At 39.9% G+C, this 17,079-nt stretch overlaps 1 protein-coding gene across 2 annotated transcripts in view; it reads left to right on the forward strand.

Annotated features, from left to right (window-relative positions):
• The window catches only part of LOC116546228 (alpha-2-macroglobulin), a 27,319-nt gene extending 10,679 nt beyond the window's left edge, over positions 1-16,640 (forward strand). For both annotated transcript variants that reach the window (XM_032272548.1, XM_032272547.1), the window contains exons 9-23: positions 466-517; positions 3,424-3,507; positions 3,819-3,995; positions 4,621-4,708; positions 6,098-6,254; positions 6,535-6,609; positions 7,017-7,197; positions 9,116-9,339; positions 11,027-11,248; positions 11,415-11,542; positions 13,068-13,158; positions 14,138-14,206; positions 15,483-15,585; positions 16,083-16,124; positions 16,462-16,640. In XM_032272548.1, the coding sequence (XP_032128439.1) occupies positions 466-517; positions 3,424-3,507; positions 3,819-3,995; positions 4,621-4,708; positions 6,098-6,254; positions 6,535-6,609; positions 7,017-7,197; positions 9,116-9,339; positions 11,027-11,248; positions 11,415-11,542; positions 13,068-13,158; positions 14,138-14,206; positions 15,483-15,585; positions 16,083-16,124; positions 16,462-16,478 (1,710 nt within the window). In that variant the 3' untranslated portion in view covers positions 16,479-16,640. The remainder of the gene's footprint in view (positions 1-465; positions 518-3,423; positions 3,508-3,818; positions 3,996-4,620; positions 4,709-6,097; positions 6,255-6,534; positions 6,610-7,016; positions 7,198-9,115; positions 9,340-11,026; positions 11,249-11,414; positions 11,543-13,067; positions 13,159-14,137; positions 14,207-15,482; positions 15,586-16,082; positions 16,125-16,461) is intronic.
• Positions 16,641-17,079: the final 439 nt, after the last annotated feature.

A 17,079-nucleotide genomic window follows, 5' to 3' on the forward strand; every position in this document is an offset into this window, starting at 1 on the left:
ATTGTTACCCAGGCTGGAGTGCAATGGCGCGATCTCGGCTCACCGCAACCTCCGCCTCCTGGGTTCAGGCAATTCTCCTGCCTCAGCCTCCTGAGTAGCTGGGATTACAGGCACACGCCACCATGCCCAGCTGATTTTTTGTATTTTTTAGTAGAGACGGGGTTTCACCGTGTTGACCAGGATGGTCTCGATCTCTTGACCTCGTGATCCACCCGCCTCGGCCTCCCACAGTGCTTGGATTACAGGCGTGAGCCACCGCGCCCGGCCGGTTTACTTTCTTAGTTTTTACTTCACCTGTTCATGCATCGCACCGCCTCCTTCATATTGCTTATACGTACAGAATTTGCTTAGATAATGCAATTCAAATCCTTCTCTTCACTATCCGGATATCTGTGGCCCCTCCGTCAACACCCATGTTCTAAAGGTCAGTCCATTCTCACTCACTTTTCTTTCTTTTACCTAAAGCCTGAAGGACTGGAGAAGGAAACAACATTCAACGCCCTGCTTTGTCCATCAGGTAAGAGTCAGCCATCACAATTTAGAAAACATTAAAGTCTAACATTTAAAATTCAAAGAACATTTACATGTTATTTCTATACTTTCTCTGTGATCTAAGACCTGAAGCACCGTTAATGCATTTGACAAATGGGGAAAACAGTTCTTAGGAAGGCCAAGTACTTTGATTAGAAGATCGCTAGGCCTGCATTCTAAGTCTTGGTCTCTTGCAGCACCTGTGCAACACCAAATGACTTTCTGACCGTGTTTGGTATGGGCGTGGGTAGCAAGTGGGTAGAATCAAAATGAATATTCCCAAAGGGGATGTTTCCTTAAATAATTAGTAATGCAAACTGTGGACAGCAGAATTCAGGACATTCTAACACAGAGTTTTGCATAGCCAACAGTATTTGATAATGGGATTGCTACTTCCCAAAGAAAGAGTTGTCATGGCCTTTACCATTATTGTCATATTAACATGTGTTGGATGCCTACCCTGTACCTAATGCCCTATCAATCATTTGAGAAGGAACTGAAGAAACTTACAGTAAAAACTGTAGTACACTAAGAAATTTATCAGCACAATGCATTCTCATCCCAAATCAACATTGAATCAACATCATACAAAAGTTCATTGCCTTTCCCTGACTACCTACGCATTTCTATTTACTGTGTTTTTCATGTTGCAACATATAAAATGTATTCTAAAAACATTTTCCTTGTTGTTTAGCCTATTACTGCATTTAAGTGAATTTGGTACCTATCATTCAACCCTTTTATCATGACTTCTCCATGTCTGAGTTCCTCGTTTTGATTTATTTCTTAGGTAAAATGGCTAATTATCAAATGGTTTTATTAAATTTTATTTTAATTACCAACATAATCAAATTTGCCTACCTAATTATACAAAAGTATATTCTTTAAAAAAGCATAACAGAACTTCATGTTCCCTGGAACTTAAAGGATAAATGGAGTGAGGTTTTGGCTAAGTTGAGCCACCCTTTAGACTCCCAGGTCAAGCATATTTAACCCCTCCACTTCTGTGAAATTTACGGAGGTGGTGTCTCCTACCAGGGTGGGGTCACTGGTGGGAGCTCTGAAGCTGGGCTTACAGACTGGCCATCTGGAAACTCAAGCTACGTTGAAATTCCCAACATGCTTCTGAAAGGGATTAGCTCAGTTCTACAGGTGGGCTGTGCAGTTGGCTGGTATCTCCGAATGGGTGCCATAGCTAGCAGAAACACTGAAGCACTACCAAAATCCACATGCTGGTCACTGTGAGCGCTGCCCTTTCTTTGTTTCTAACCTGACCCCAGGTAACTGTCGTGGCATTACTTCCAGTATTCCCAATAAAGTGAGACCAGAGAAGGCTTCCTAAGAAGAGTCTTTGAATACCTGAGAATCTTGATGTCTATTTCTGGTTCTCTTTCCTCCCTGTAGAAACTGTGACCCCAGGAGAATCCTTTCTATCTGGCATTGTGCTAACCTAAGGGAGTGAGAACAGTGGCATGGTCAAAGTGAGACCATTCTACCTATCCTTCTTGTTTGGCTTCACTCAGTTCTATAAACCATGTAGGTGTCCCAGACTTGTTCCAAGTACTGGGGTTTTCAAAATGGATTTTCTGATCTGCGGATAGTAGCTAGTTGGACTTTCTGTGCAGGAAGGGACGATTTTGAGACTTTAAAAATCTTTCTTTTTATTATCTAAATGCATTCATACTTTCACCGGTATACATTTTCATGGCATTATACTTGCCATCATGTGTTATCATCAAAGTTTTTAACTTTAATTTTTGCCAAAAATTTAGATTAAAAAATTTTGCTGTGGTTTTAATTTATATTTTCTTAATTACAAGTGAGGATGACCTTATTTTTGCATGTTTATTAATTGCCTTTAAATCTTTGGCCATTTGTCTTTTGAGAAGCTTTTTCTGACTCAGTTTTATGACACTAATTCTTCATCTGTTGAATATACTGCAGACATTTTCTTTCACTTGGTCATTTGTCTTTTTAATTTTGTTTATGGCATCTGTTTTTTAAATAAAAGTTTTAATATTAATTTCATGAGAAAGGGAAGATAACTTCTACATCTTTCATCTGTATATAATTTGCCAAGATTAAAATGGCATTTTAAATGTATGTTCATCCATAGCAATTATTTTATTTTCAGTGAGTCAAGCATTTTATTTTGCTTGGTCATTTGTCCTTTAACTTTGCTTATGGCTTTCTTTTAACAAAAATTTTACTATAAATTTTATGAAAAAGCAATTCAGTATGAAAACAAATCCTACACTTCTCTCGTTTTCATTTCATATAATTTACCAAGATTAAAGTGGAAGCAAATGTGTGGTCATCAGTACTAATTAGTTTATTTTCAATCCATCAAATATTGTTCCCCTTCACTTCCTTACCCTCAATTTCCATAAAAATACTATCTTTACATCTGAAATTTGACTGAAGAAAGGACATAGCATTATTGGAGAATTCAGGACCTTTTTAGGATAATTTTTCCTTTAGTTGTGTATACTTGTAGGGCTTTGTGGTTGGTGTTTTCTCCATACAACTGTTAAGTAAGGAAGTTGGGGGTGGGTACTAAACAGATCATCTTGTGATAACCATCTTGTGTCAGCCATCAGATGACAACAACTGAATCACAACATCACCATGCTCTTACAATTTGTTGTCTTATTTGGAATGCAATTCTGCATAAACTACTGAAAAGATCATTGAAGAAGAAATTCTGAAAATCACAGAAAATCAGTAGCCCATTTTTAAAATATATTTTTAAAAACTGTGATATTAAAGGAGGACAACTTTTCAGGAGGAGTTTAGGTATAAGGCATAGTCCTAGCTTCTGGGTCATAGAGCTTTTTAGAAAGATATAATGGTAAAATAATTTTCGTATGCCTGATTTGTTTATTTCTCTAGGTGGTGAAGTATCTGAAGAATTATCCCTGAAACTGCCACCAAATGTGGTAGAAGAATCTGCCCGAGCTTCTGTATCAGTTTTGGGTGAGTCTCCAGCCCCTAGTAAATCTGGGCATTAACAACTTCTATTATACTATTTTTGTGCCCCATAAATATTTACTAAAAGTAATAATGTAATTTTAACTTCTTTCTTCTCTTCTTCTTTGGGCTTGTTTATTGCCTTCAATCATACTTCCATCCCTAGAAGATTCACCCTTCCTAAAAGTAATGTCTGAGCTCAGCTATTTCTCATTTCTAAGCTCTCAGTTTCTAAGCTCAGCTAGTTATGTCTGCTAATGATCTTGATAGATGATGATCTCCAAGGTTGATGACTTCCCATCTCTCCCATTCTCTAGGAGATATATTAGGCTCTGCCATGCAAAACACACAAAATCTTCTGCAGATGCCCTATGGCTGTGGAGAGCAGAATATGGTCCTCTTTGCTCCTAACATCTATGTTCTGGATTATCTAAATAAAACACAGCAGCTTACTCCAGAGATCAAGTCCAAGGCCACTGGTTATCTCAACACTGGTGAGTGATTACTTGTGTAAGGGGGAAACTTGAATGTTATTTCAATTTGATTTCCCAGTAGGTTTCAGTTACTTATCAATATCATGATACATTAGCTTAGCCCACTATGATACCTACTATGACAGTTAATTTCATGGAAACTATCCACTCTCCAACCTCCAATAAAATGTTTAGGGCTCGGCCGGGCGCGGTGGCTCAAGCCTGTAATCCCAGCACTTTGGGAAGCCGAGGCGGGTGCATCACGAGGTCAAGAGATCGAGACCATCCTGGTCAACATGGTGAAACCCCGTCTCTACTAAAAATACAAAAAATTAGCTGGGCATGGTGGTGCGTGCCTGTCATCCCAGCTACTCAGGAGGCTGAGGCAGGAGAATTGCCTGAACCCAGGAGGCGGAGGTTGCGGTGAGCCGAGATCGCGCCATTGCACTCCAGCCTGGGTAACATGAGTGAAACTCCGTCTCAAAAAAAAAAAAAAAAAAAAAAAATGTTTAGGGCTCAAAACGTCCTAATCTATGACAACAAAATTTAAGAAATGTCACAGGCGGAGCCGAGGTATTTTAGTAATTTCTCCACCCTCAGCATGCACATTAATCCATTGTGCTTTTTCATTAATCTTTCTTTACAGGTTATCAGAGACAGCTGAACTACAAACACTCTGATGGCTCCTACAGCACCTTTGGGGAGCAACATGGCAGAAGCCAGGGCAACACCTGGTAAGGAAAGAATAGTTGTTTGAGCTCCTTTTTATGTGCCGGCACTTTTACATGTATTACCTCAGTTATGTTCACAATGCCATCAGCTATGTATTATCAGACCCGTGGTTTGTTATACTAGATAAATCCACAAAGATTAGCAAGGTAACAAGAAGAAAACCTGATATCCAAATACATGTATATTAGACCTGCTTCCAAAATTGATTCTATTAATGAGGTATTCTTTCTGAAATGGCTATTCTATCTTAAGTAGCTACCATAATCATGAGTTTTTAAACTATATTGCCAGTGAACGTATATAACTTCTAAATAAACCATGTTAACTTCAGCTTATATTGTGTCACATTCTAAGTCATTCAGCTTGACTTAGAATGAATTAATAGGAGGAAGCAATTGAGAAGAAAACAGTAATATGAAACATTATTTTTTAAAATCCCTAAAGTAACTCAATATTAGAAGTTACTGCGTATAAGAGCTACATGTGAGAAGATTCTGTCCTCTGAAAAAGGGAAGCTCTAAAGATAAGAGATTGAAAGCCTTACTCAAATAACTAAAAAAAAAATAATAATAATAAGTAAATTCAAAGGACTTGAATGTAAATTAGTTTAACCATTGTTGAAGACAGTATGGCGATTCCTCAAGGGTCTAGAACCAGAACTACCATTTGACCTAGTAATCCCATTACTGGGTATACACCTAAAGGAGTATAAATCATCCTACTATAAAGACACATGCACACATATGTTTATTCCAGCACTATTTACAATAACAAAGTGATGGAACCAACCCACATGCTCATCAATGATAGACTGGATAAAGAAAATGTGTACATATACACCATGGAATACTATGCAGCAATAAAAAGGAATGAGATTATGTCCTTTGCAGGGACGTGGATGAAGTTGGAAGCCATCATCCTCAGCAAACTAACACAGAAACAGAAAACAGAACACCACGTTTGTACTCATTAGTGGGAGTTGAACAATGAAAACACATGTACACAGGGAGGGGAACAACACACATCAGGGCCTGTTTAGGGGTGGGGTCTGAGGGGAGGGAACTAAAAAGGTGAGTCAGTAGGTGCAGCAAACCACCATGGCACACATACGCCTATGTAACAAACCTGCACGTTCTGCACATGTATCCTGGAACTAAAAGAAATAATAGAATTATATATACTTAGACCCCTTATGGCAAAGAGAGAGTTAGCAAGGAAATACTAGATCTAGCAGATTAATCAAGAAGAGTAAAGATTAATCAAGGAGATAAGATCTCTAAGTACACAAGTATTTTGTTAGATGACTGACATTCTACGAAGCCTGTTGCTGTGAAGTGGTTATAAAACCATTGTAATAACATAACTATCATGCTCACTTCCTTTCTGGTCAGGCTCACAGCCTTTGTTCTGAAGACTTTTGCCCAAGCTCGAGCGTACATCTTCATCGATGAAGCACACATTAACCAAGCGTTCACATGGCTTTCCCAGAAGCAGAAGGACAATGGCTGCTTCAGGAGCTCTGGGTCACTGCTCAACAATGCCATAAAGGTGAATCATTCTGGAGCTAGTTTAATTTGTCCATTATGATATCTGCAAGGATGAGGAGAGGAAGTGATAATGTGAAAATTTCTAAGGGAAAGCATCAGAGAAAAATAAAACCTGGATGGCATCAAAAAAAGGGGGGATAGAACAAAAGCTGATTGCGATACTTTGCCCTATAGGGATGGATATGGGTAAGGATTAATTCCATGACATAGCAGAATAGAAAGAACTAATCAACAGCATTCTTGGAAGTTGAATTACTCAAATCTCCCTCTCATATTCACAGGGAGGAGTAGAAGATGAAGTGACCCTCTCCGCCTATATCACCATCGCCCTTCTGGAGATTCCTGTCCCAGTCTCGGTAGGTACCACCTCATTCCTCTGCAGAAGGAGAGTTCTGGGTGCAGAGAAGCTGCTGACCTGCTGTCTGAAATACTATCCTATGAAAAGCAAAGCATCAGCTTTCCTTCTGTGCAATGCCGGTGCTGCCCGGATCTCCAGAGAATCTGATCAATCCATTAAGTAACGTTTACGTTTTCCCAGTAATTCCCCTAGGCTATTTACCACCACCACTCAAAAAAGAATCTTAAAGATATGTCTTTTAATATGACAATAACAGATAAAAATGCTATTATATCCATCTATAAGAATGAGGACTAGATGGGAAAATGTGTTTAAAAACTTCTGTGCTGTGGTCTTTGTATGTGCCTAGGAAGGCCAGCACGCCTATTTACATAGCTTACTTCTCATCCCGTTCTGCCTTCACAGCACCATGTTGTCCGCAATGCCCTGTTTTGCCTGGAGTCAGCCTGGAAGGCAGCACAGGAAGGGGCCAGTGGCAGCCATGTGTACACCAAGGCACTGCTGGCCTATGCTTTTGCCCTGGCAGGTAACCAGGACAAGGAGAAGGAAGTACTGGAGTCACTTAATGAAGAAGCTGTGAAGAAAGGTGAGAGCACACCAGAGATCCTTTTCCTGCCCTACCCTCTGTATTGAGAACCGCGTGGCAAAATCCCTCGCTCCTGCCTCCGGTGATCCCTGTCTCATCTCTTCTTCTCTCTATATCGTTTTGTTCATATTGCATTTTATAAAATCTAGGATTTCCTGATCAAATCAGAATGCAAAAGACAAGAAGCAGTGCAGATGCTTCTCAACTTACGTTGGGGTTATATCCTGACAAACTCATTGTAAAGCCTGAAAAATCTTAAGTGGGGCCATTGTAAGTCAGGGACCATCTATATAGTGTGTTGATAAGAAGAGCATTCTCTGGAGACTAGCCCCAACGTGTGCTACGTATGTGAGCCTGGGAAAGTCATCAGCTTCCTGTGTTTCAGTTCCTTCATCAGCAAAATGGGGATAATGATAGTATTAACCTCACAGAGCTGTTGCATCCAATGAATTGATACGGGGAAAACAGTAGAGTACACGGCACACAGCAAACCCTATGAAAGTACTAGTGAGTACTTCTAACATGTCAGTTCTCAGCACACGCCCAACCCTTATCTGGTACTTTATATAATCTTAAGCATAAGAAAATGATTATGGAAGTAACTCCTGGAATGAATTCTGGTATTTTAAGCCCATTTCACAAGACCAATAATGTTGACCAATCTACTCATACTCACATAATACTTCTACATATACCATGGTCTATATGAGGGGTTGAAGAAATAGAAAATAAAATGCAAATCATAAGATGTCCATTAAAATAGTCTACCTTTTTTCTTTGACAGCCATTAATAATTCCTCTTAAAATGTATTGAGAAATATTTTATAATAGATATACAAAAGGTCATAAGATCTCACTAGAAAACACTGTAAAACTCTCTCATAGATTAAGAAATAGAAAATTACCCATATAGGAACAAATAAATCCCCTGTGTATCACTACCATCCCCAGAAGCAATCATTATTCTGAATTTGTCGTTACAATTCCATGGATTTCTGCATATTTTTGTTGCATGTGTATCCCTAACTAATATTTGGAATCTTTACATGTGTTTCATCTTGAGAGAAACAGTATCATATTTTTAAATATTTCAGCCACTTGGTTTTTTGTTTGTCTTTTATTTTCTAAGTTCAACATTATGTTGATGAAGACCCCTATATAAGTAAGTGCAGCATCAGCTCATTAATTTTCACTGCTGCATAATATATTACAGTCTATAAGTTAGTCATAATTTACACATCGAGTTTCTCCTCATGAATTTTTTTATGTTTTGCTACTAAAAGCAATGCTGCAATGAACACTCAGTGCCTGTTTCCGTGTGATGTGTTTCTCCGACTTACACTTTAGGAAGCATAATGACTGGTTAGTGGGCTAGGTACGTCTTTCCCGTTGCTGAATATCGCCAAAGGGCGATCGACTTCCCACAGCGGTGTGTATCGGTTCCCATTGTTTCACATCCATGTCAGCCTTTGGTGCTTCAAGGATTACTGTATAATTTCTCAATCTAATGAGTACAAACTCTGCTATTTCATGTGATCTGTGATCCTCACAAGAAATCGCCAAGGTCAGGCTTTATAGGAAATGTGACAAACTCCAGCTATGATCTAACATGACGTCATAAATAGGACACAGCCACACCCAGTGATACAACTGCTGTGTCTCTCTCCCACCAGCCCAACTACAGCAAGTGTTTGAAAACGTAGACAGGCGTAGGCTTCTGACTCCAGCATCGGCATCTGCCTTAGCCGGGCTGAAACACACCAAATTCAGATTTACATAGAAGGAAAAGCATCTGCAGACAGTTCAGGGGATCATAATGGGCATGCAGCTCACATTTCAGCACTTGGCTTGGGCACTTTTACCTTTAATTAAATATAAATATGTAGTCACTTATAAATATCTTTTCCTCACTTTTAAGACAACTCAGTCCATTGGGAGCGTCCTCAGAAACCCAAGGCACCAGTGGGGCGTTTTTACCAACCCCAGGCTCCCTCTGCTGAGGTGGAGATGACGTCCTATGTGCTCCTCGCTTACCTCACGGCTCAGCCAGCCCCAAGCTCGGAGGACCTGACGGCTGCAACCAACATCGTGAAGTGGATCACGAAGCAGCAGAACTCCCAGGGTGGCTTCTCCTCCACCCAGGTTGGTGATTCACCAAAACTTTTTATTTCACCTTCAGGTAGCAAAAGGCTTGAACAAAAAAGGTACGAACACATCCGAGAAGAAAAAATAAAGGTGACAATAACTTGAAATGAGGAAAAAGTTTGTAGTATTTAAGGATATTGAGAAATAAAAGAAAATGAAAGTCAAGAGGGCCAAAAAGAAATGCTCAGAATTCCAGCGCCCCATCCCTGTGTTGTTACCCAGCTCCTGTTTCCCACAGCAGCACTGCCTGCTTCGAGCAGCAGCGGAGCACCAGCAGAATGATGGCGATGTCTCCTGCCACCCTCCTGGACGCTCCAGGGTCTCTTTCAAAGTGTTCAGAGGAACTCTACTCAAAACCCAGCAACCTCCACTCACAAATCTCTCCACTCTTAGGTTCCTTTTAGTTGGCGTTTTTCAAAACTATACCTTTTGTGCTTCCCCTATTCACCTCTTGGTTTTTTGTTTGTGTTTTTCTTTTTTTGAGACAGTGTTTTGCTCTGTCACCCAGGCTGGAGTGCAGTGATGCAATCTCGGCTCACTGCAACCTCCACCTCCGGATTCAAGTGATTCTCATGTCTCAGCCTCCCGGGTAGCTGGGATTACAGGTGCGCACCACCATGCCTGGCTGATTTTTGTATTATTAGTAGAGGCAGGGTTTCGCCATGTTGCCTAGGCTGGTCTCGAACTCCTGAGCTCAGGCAATCCACCCGCTGTGGCCTCACGAAGTGCTAGGATTATAGGTGTGAGTCACTGCAGCTGGCCCCCTATTTACGTCTTAATATACAAACTTTTATTCATCAGGAGCATAAAGAACTGTCTTTATTCAACCAAACTCCTAAGTCTAGCTATATAATCATGTATCTCAACAATTCACCAATGTGTACACAGCAGGAAGTTTTACTTTGAGAGAATTTAGATGTTTGCTTATATAAACTAAAACAAAAAATATGACAAAATGGGCATTCCATCCTATTTCCATTGCATCTCTTATCATATGAATGAAAAAAACTAAGTAATTTTGTTAAAAGTTATCATTCATTTCTTAGAAACGTATTATTTGAAGGAGGCCATCCAGGTTCGATATTGATGAGGATAAATACCAGCGATATTCACTGGGAACAGGAAATCGTCCAATAAAACGGGAAAGCCAAATAAAAATGTCATTAAATTCAGAAGATAAACATAATATTCATCTTTTATTTCTTCTGGAGAAACCGAAGCATGACTCTGCTCGTGGCTGCAGAGAACCTTGAGTTCTCTCAGGGCACTGACCTCAGCAACTGAGCAAAGTTTGATGTGGGAGCCAGACTAAACTTTGCTTGGACGGTGGCAGACGTGACCACAGTCGTCAAGAAAGACTTGCTAGCAAATAGCTGATGCCAATGACTGATTACCACTCACATATATTTTCCACATTCCATGTCCCACATACTTACAGAGAGAAAAGGATCAGTTTTCCGATAAATAAAATAAACGTGTAGGGCATACAGTCCAAGGTAGATATGTGAATGTTATGGTTCTTTAACTATTTAAAGATTATAATCAATCTTGAAATTAGAGCTCCAATGTTCACGTAGTGAGGGAAGTAGGAAATCAGAGTCCCTCACAGGGGCCTTTATGAAAAATATCTCAGCCCTCAAAGCCTTGTCATACCTAAGCGGGGACTCTCGCTCATCTCTTCCAGGACACAGTGGTGGCTCTCCATGCTCTGTCCAAATATGGAGCAGCCACGTTTACCAAGACTGGGAAGGCTGCACAGGTGACTATCACCCAGTCTTCAGGGACGTTTTCCAAAACTTTCCAAGTGGACAGCAACAATCGCCTGTTACTGCAGCAGGTCTCATTGCCACAGCTGCCTGGGGAGTACAGCACGAAAGTGACGGGAGAAGGGTGTGTCTACCTGCAGGTGAGACTCGGGCAGGTGCGGAAAGAGGACACGTGCGGACAGAAGCTGTTCTCACTGAGAAGTCCTAACTCCGAAAACAATGGGGCAAATCGGAGAAAGAGTGAGGGAAGTTGAGAAGAATTCTGGGAAAGGGCACAAAACTGATTTTGTCTTTGATGTTCCATAGACATCCTTGAAATACAGTATTCTCCCAGAAAAGGAAGAGTTCCCGTTTGCTTTAGAGGTGCACACTCTGCCTCAAACTTGTGATGAACCCAAAGCCCACACCAGCTTCGAAATCTCACTAAATGTGAGGTAAGAACTTCTGACTGTATCACCTAATTCTAACAACCACCAATCTTCTTACTAGGACTCTTCTTTAAGTAAAGCAGTACAACAGCAAATATTTGTACTGCATTCATTGAAAATGCAATGTATGCTCTCAAGTTGATATAATATAATTTTTCAGTGATGGGGTTTACATGGTCCATCCAGGATCTATTATTGGGCAACCTCATTGTTTAAAGGGTAATAATTCCCCTCAATAATAACTAAATGAATATTACCCACTGCTTCTGATCTGAATTCCTTCTAATGTAATGAAACCCTATATTATTCTTGCTTTATTCAAGACAGAGATGAAGAATTATTGAAAAGTTTGACTAGAAGGAAGCAGTGACTCTTTAGTTAGAATTCCTACTGGCAATAAATAAATCTCAGGTTACGTATGATATAATTAACTTTGGGGAAAGATACACTTACATGCTGCAGACCTGACAAAAATTATCTCTCCACAAGAATAGTATAACTTGGTTGGGGATACTATTCAGGAAAAAAGTTAAGACAAAATATAAGTAACAAATAACTGGTACACATAAAAGAGAACGCGATCATGACCTCTGCAGGAACATGGATGGAGCTGGGGTCATTAGCCTTAGCAAACTAACACAGGAGCAGAAAACCAAACACTGCATGTTCTCATTTGTAAGTGGGAGCTAAACGATGGGAACACATGAACACAAAAAGGACAGCAGATACTGGAGCCTACTTGAGGATGAAGGATGGTAGGATGGAGAGGAGCAGAAAAAATAACAACTGAGTACAAAATTTAGTACCCAAGTGATGAAGTAATCTGTACACCAAAGCCCCATGACACGGGTTTACCTATATAACAAACCTGCACATGCATGCCTGAACCTAAAACTTATTTACACACACACACACACACACGTAGATATACATATATATCAAAGCATAAAGTTTTGATATATATATACATCAAAATATATATACATATTTAATTTAATTTCGCATATATATTTGCCAAAAAATAAATTAAGCAGTCCAAGTGTCAGATGCAAACTCTCAGGGACAGGTCGCTAGGTGTTTGTGTTTTGCTGAGAGCCAGTGTTTACGTAAACACGGCAAATTACGGTTGTTTTTGTAAATAATGTAGACCGAAATTTATTATTCATAATATACATCATTTTGTCAGCTGAATGAAAATAAAATTAAACAAATAAATAAAATAACCGGAATAGATTAGCGGTTACAAGCCGCCTGTGCATCATTTGTAGAGCTTTCTTAAAATGCAGACCCTCAGCCCCCATGCACCAGAAGGTCTGATTCATCAGGTCTAGAGGAGGAGGGCCTGGTCTCTGTGGCTTTAACAGGCTTCCTAAAAATTCTATACAAGCCACTTTTACAAACCACCGGGATAAGATATTTGGAAAGACTTACATGTAACTTTTAGAGCTGTGGAATACTTGATGTGGACATAGAAGAAGAAAATACTTTAAAACACAGAAAACTCTAATCCTATCCTCCCCTGGATCCTCAGTTACACCGGGAGCCGCTCTGCCTCCAACATGGCGATCACTGATGTGAAGATGATCTCTGGCTTCATTCCCCTGAAGCCGACAGTGAAAATGGTAGGTTTTTCATAAGCCAAGAATGCCCTATTTTATTTAATGTTGTATGTATTCCCAGCATAAGACAATGCTAATATTAAAATACTATTAAAATCAATCTCTATTGGCTAAGTGTGGTGGCTCATGCCTGTAATTCCAGCACTTTGGGAGGCTGAGGCGGGCAGATCATGAGGTCAGGAGTTCAAGACTAGCCTGGCCAACATAGTGAAACCCTGTCTCTGTTAAAAATACAAAAATTAGCTGGGCATGGTAGCATGTGGCTGTAGTCCCAGCTACTTGGGAGGCTGAGGCAGGAGAATCATTTGAACCCAGGAGACGGAGGTTGCAGTGAGCTGAGATTGCGCCATTGCACTCCAGCCTGGGTGACAGAGCGAGACTCCATCTCAAAAAGAAAAAGTCAGTCTCTGTCAAAGCCTTATGCTTTTTCCAAGCTCAGAAATATAATCACATGTGTTTGTATGAATGCTCACCTTGTGCAGAGCACTGTGCTAGGAGCCATGACTACTAGAAAAAAAATTGGCAGTAGATTCTTGCTTTTCAGTTTCTTCTTAGCTTAGAATTTTGCTAAGAAGATAAAACATATGAACATGAACTAGTGAAAAATATGAAAATGACTGATTGGCATAAACTATAAGTATTACAGAAGATTTAAAAAATTATGGCAATCAAAACAGGAAAAAACTCGTTTATGAAGCAATAGAAGCTGAATTGAACTTTGAAATATGAGTGACTACTAAGCTTTGGATACTTAGCTCCCTTTTCTTCAGATAAATAACTTTACACATTAGTCATATGTCATACTAATATTAAACCCTTTATGTCTTTCATTTTTAATTGTATTACATTATGTCTTTGCTTACAAAAAGCATTTGAAGAATTCTCCCCCCAGGCTCATTTGGCAATACAAAATATTTTTTCTCTGGACCCCCCAGGGATTTCATCTATTTATTAACATTTGTGGTGTTTCTATTTTCTTCAGCTGGAAAGATCTAACCACGTGAGCCGGACAGAAGTCAGCAACAATCACGTCTTGATCTACCTGGATAAGGTAAGAGACAGTCCAGTCTATTTGCAAAAAAAACCTAGATAATAATCCTCTAAAGGAACACCTGGGAAGTGGGTAAATGCATTTTAGAAACATCATTTCCATGCTAGAAATTTGAGAACTCTAATATTAACTCTAAAAGAATGTTCTCCTCTTCTTTATTTATATTTCACTGGGGACGATGGGTAGAGATGGCTTATTATAATCTTGGGATATGAATATTCCTAAAACCCTGTAAGCAAGAAATCTTCACAGAATGTGTTTATTATGTTGACAAGTTATTTCGATACCCAGTAATAAAAGGAGTAGCCCTTGTGATTAGTCAATTATTAGTTAATTATCAACATACCCAACAACAATATGAAAGGGAAAAGAACTGTCAATCTCCACAAGGACTTGAACCATAAATAATAAGACCGGTTCACCAATAAACCAATCTGATTTTTTTTTTTTTTTTTTTTTTGAGACGGAGTTTCGCTCTTGTTACCCAGGCTGGAGTGCAATGGCGCGATCTCGGCTCACCGCAACCTCCGCCTCCTGGGTTCAGGCAATTCTCCTGCCTCAGCCTCCTGAGTAGCTGGGATTACAGGCACGTGCCACCATGCCCTCCTAATTTTTTGTATTTTTAGTAGAGACGGGGTTTCACCATGTTGACCAGGATGGTCTCGATCTCTTGACCTCGTGATCCACCCGCCTCGGCCTTCCAAAGTGCTGGGATTACAGGCTTGAGCCACCGCGCCCGGCCCAACCAATCTGATTTTATAGATGTGTGTGCTACGAGAGTTTGTTCATGCATACGTTGATGGGAATTATAGTTTACAAATTTGATGAAACTTAAACAAGCCTGGAACGATCAACCTTTTAGATTCCTCTTAGAGTCTACACACATTCCTGCAAGGCAGAGAAGTGAAACTGTACCAAATCTCTGTGTATTTAAAATTAACACAGTTAGTCATCCAATAAAAAGTATACAACATTTACCCCCATGAACAGAGCTATATATTGGCATTGACAGAGGTATGTGTGTTCTGTAAGCTATTTAATAAATACTGTCTCATACAAAATAACAGTAAGACAAAAAGAAAAAAAAAGTTATTTAATAAATAATCGGGAGAATTTATCATCTCCTCTGAGAGATTTCTGCACAATGTAATTAAGGACCCTGTAGTGTGCTGCAGGATGATAAAGCTTTTCCCCAAAAAGCAGATGAATACTTAAACTAATTCAAGGAGAGAAGAAAGCTTCCTGAAAGGTCATCTAATTGACTTTTGCTTTCCAGGTGACAAATCAGACACTGAGCTTGTCCTTCAAGGTTCTGCAAGATGTCCCAGTAAGAGATCTGAAACCAGCCATAGTGAAAGTCTATGATTACTATGAGACAGGTGAGTGAAAGTGATTTTCACATAGAAATTAAGTCCCTGATCACAGAAATTCAGATTTGGGGGATGTGTTGGGGCTATTTATTACATTAAGGAATTACATTATCACTGCACTTCGTCCCCATCAAATCTGATCCTCCTCTTTTTGTCTCTTATACGAGTTGTAGAAACAACCTGCATTACAAATGTATCAACTACTAATACAAAACACCCGTAGGGTATTTAGTTCTCTTTTAGTCAGATAAATAGACTGTAGGAAAATATGAGATTTAAGTAAGCAGAACATCTGAAGAGTCCTTCAGGAGTTTGGGGTAAAAGAAAATATGACATGCTGTATTTGAAAGGAGAATGTAAGGTAGCAAGCAATGCATCAAATGAACGACGCCGATGTTTCTGATACAATACTGCTCTTCCCACAACAGACTCCTGCCTTGGCCTGTGTCCCATAGATGTTTGCTTTCTTTCTCAATTCATGTAATAATTTCTATTTTTTTTTTCAGATGAGTTTGCAATTGCTGAATACAGTGCTCCTTGCAGCAAAGGTAAGCCACTCACACGCCTTCAAAATGCAGTCAGAACTTTTCAGCCTGTCCCCAAACCTCCTCCTTCATAAAACTCTGGCTAAATATTTGTCATAAACATCGGATTGCTCACACTGCACATTATTATAGAAAAACACATTTATTGGAGAGGACCACTGACTCTGTCAAACCTCAGACAGTCATAGGATTGCTGACGGGTAATGATTTGGAATGGATTTGGTTTCCCACTGTACTGACTGGGTTTCCGTAGGCACTGTGCTACCCAGAACTAAGGGAATACTCTCCACTCATGGAGACCCAAGTCTGTCTTAATTTTTTCTTCTTTCCAATATCACAGATCTTGGAAATGCTTGAAGACCACAAGACTGAAGAGCGCTTTGCTGGAGTCCTGTCCTCAGAGCTCCACAGAAGAAACATGTTTTTGTATCTCCAAAGGCTTGATGAATGAACATTTTTGTCTGGTCAATGTCTTTCCATGTTTCCTGTTCATTCAATAAATATTTCTTTACATTTCCATATGATTCTCAATAGAATACAAAGATAGAACTTAAAGGAATCAAGTGCTGAGGGACTTCAGAATACCAAAAAATGATAGAGAGATGTTGGTCTGAGCAGGCTTCATGTAAGGACTGTGGGGAAAGAAGAAAGTACTGGGTTATGTACTAGGAAAGCGTAAAGTACGTTTAGTTATGGGAATGCCCTATGAAAAAGCCAAAGAGTGACGGTGTCTCACTCTGTCGCCCAGGCTGGACTGCAGTGGTGTGATCTCGGCTCACTGCAACCTACGCCACCCATATGCAAGCAATTCTCCTGCCTTGGCCTCTCGAGTAGGTGGGACTACAGGTGCATGCCACCATGCCCGGCTAATTTTTAGTAGAGACAAGGTTTCACTGTGTTAGCCAGGTTGGTCTTGATCTCCTGACCTCATGATCCACCTGCCGTGGCCTCCCAAAAT

This window comes from Sapajus apella, unplaced genomic scaffold (genome assembly GCF_009761245.1).
Source record: "Sapajus apella isolate SASKATOON/1434 unplaced genomic scaffold, GSC_monkey_1.0 scaffold690, whole genome shotgun sequence".
NCBI lineage: Eukaryota > Metazoa > Chordata > Mammalia > Primates > Cebidae > Sapajus > Sapajus apella.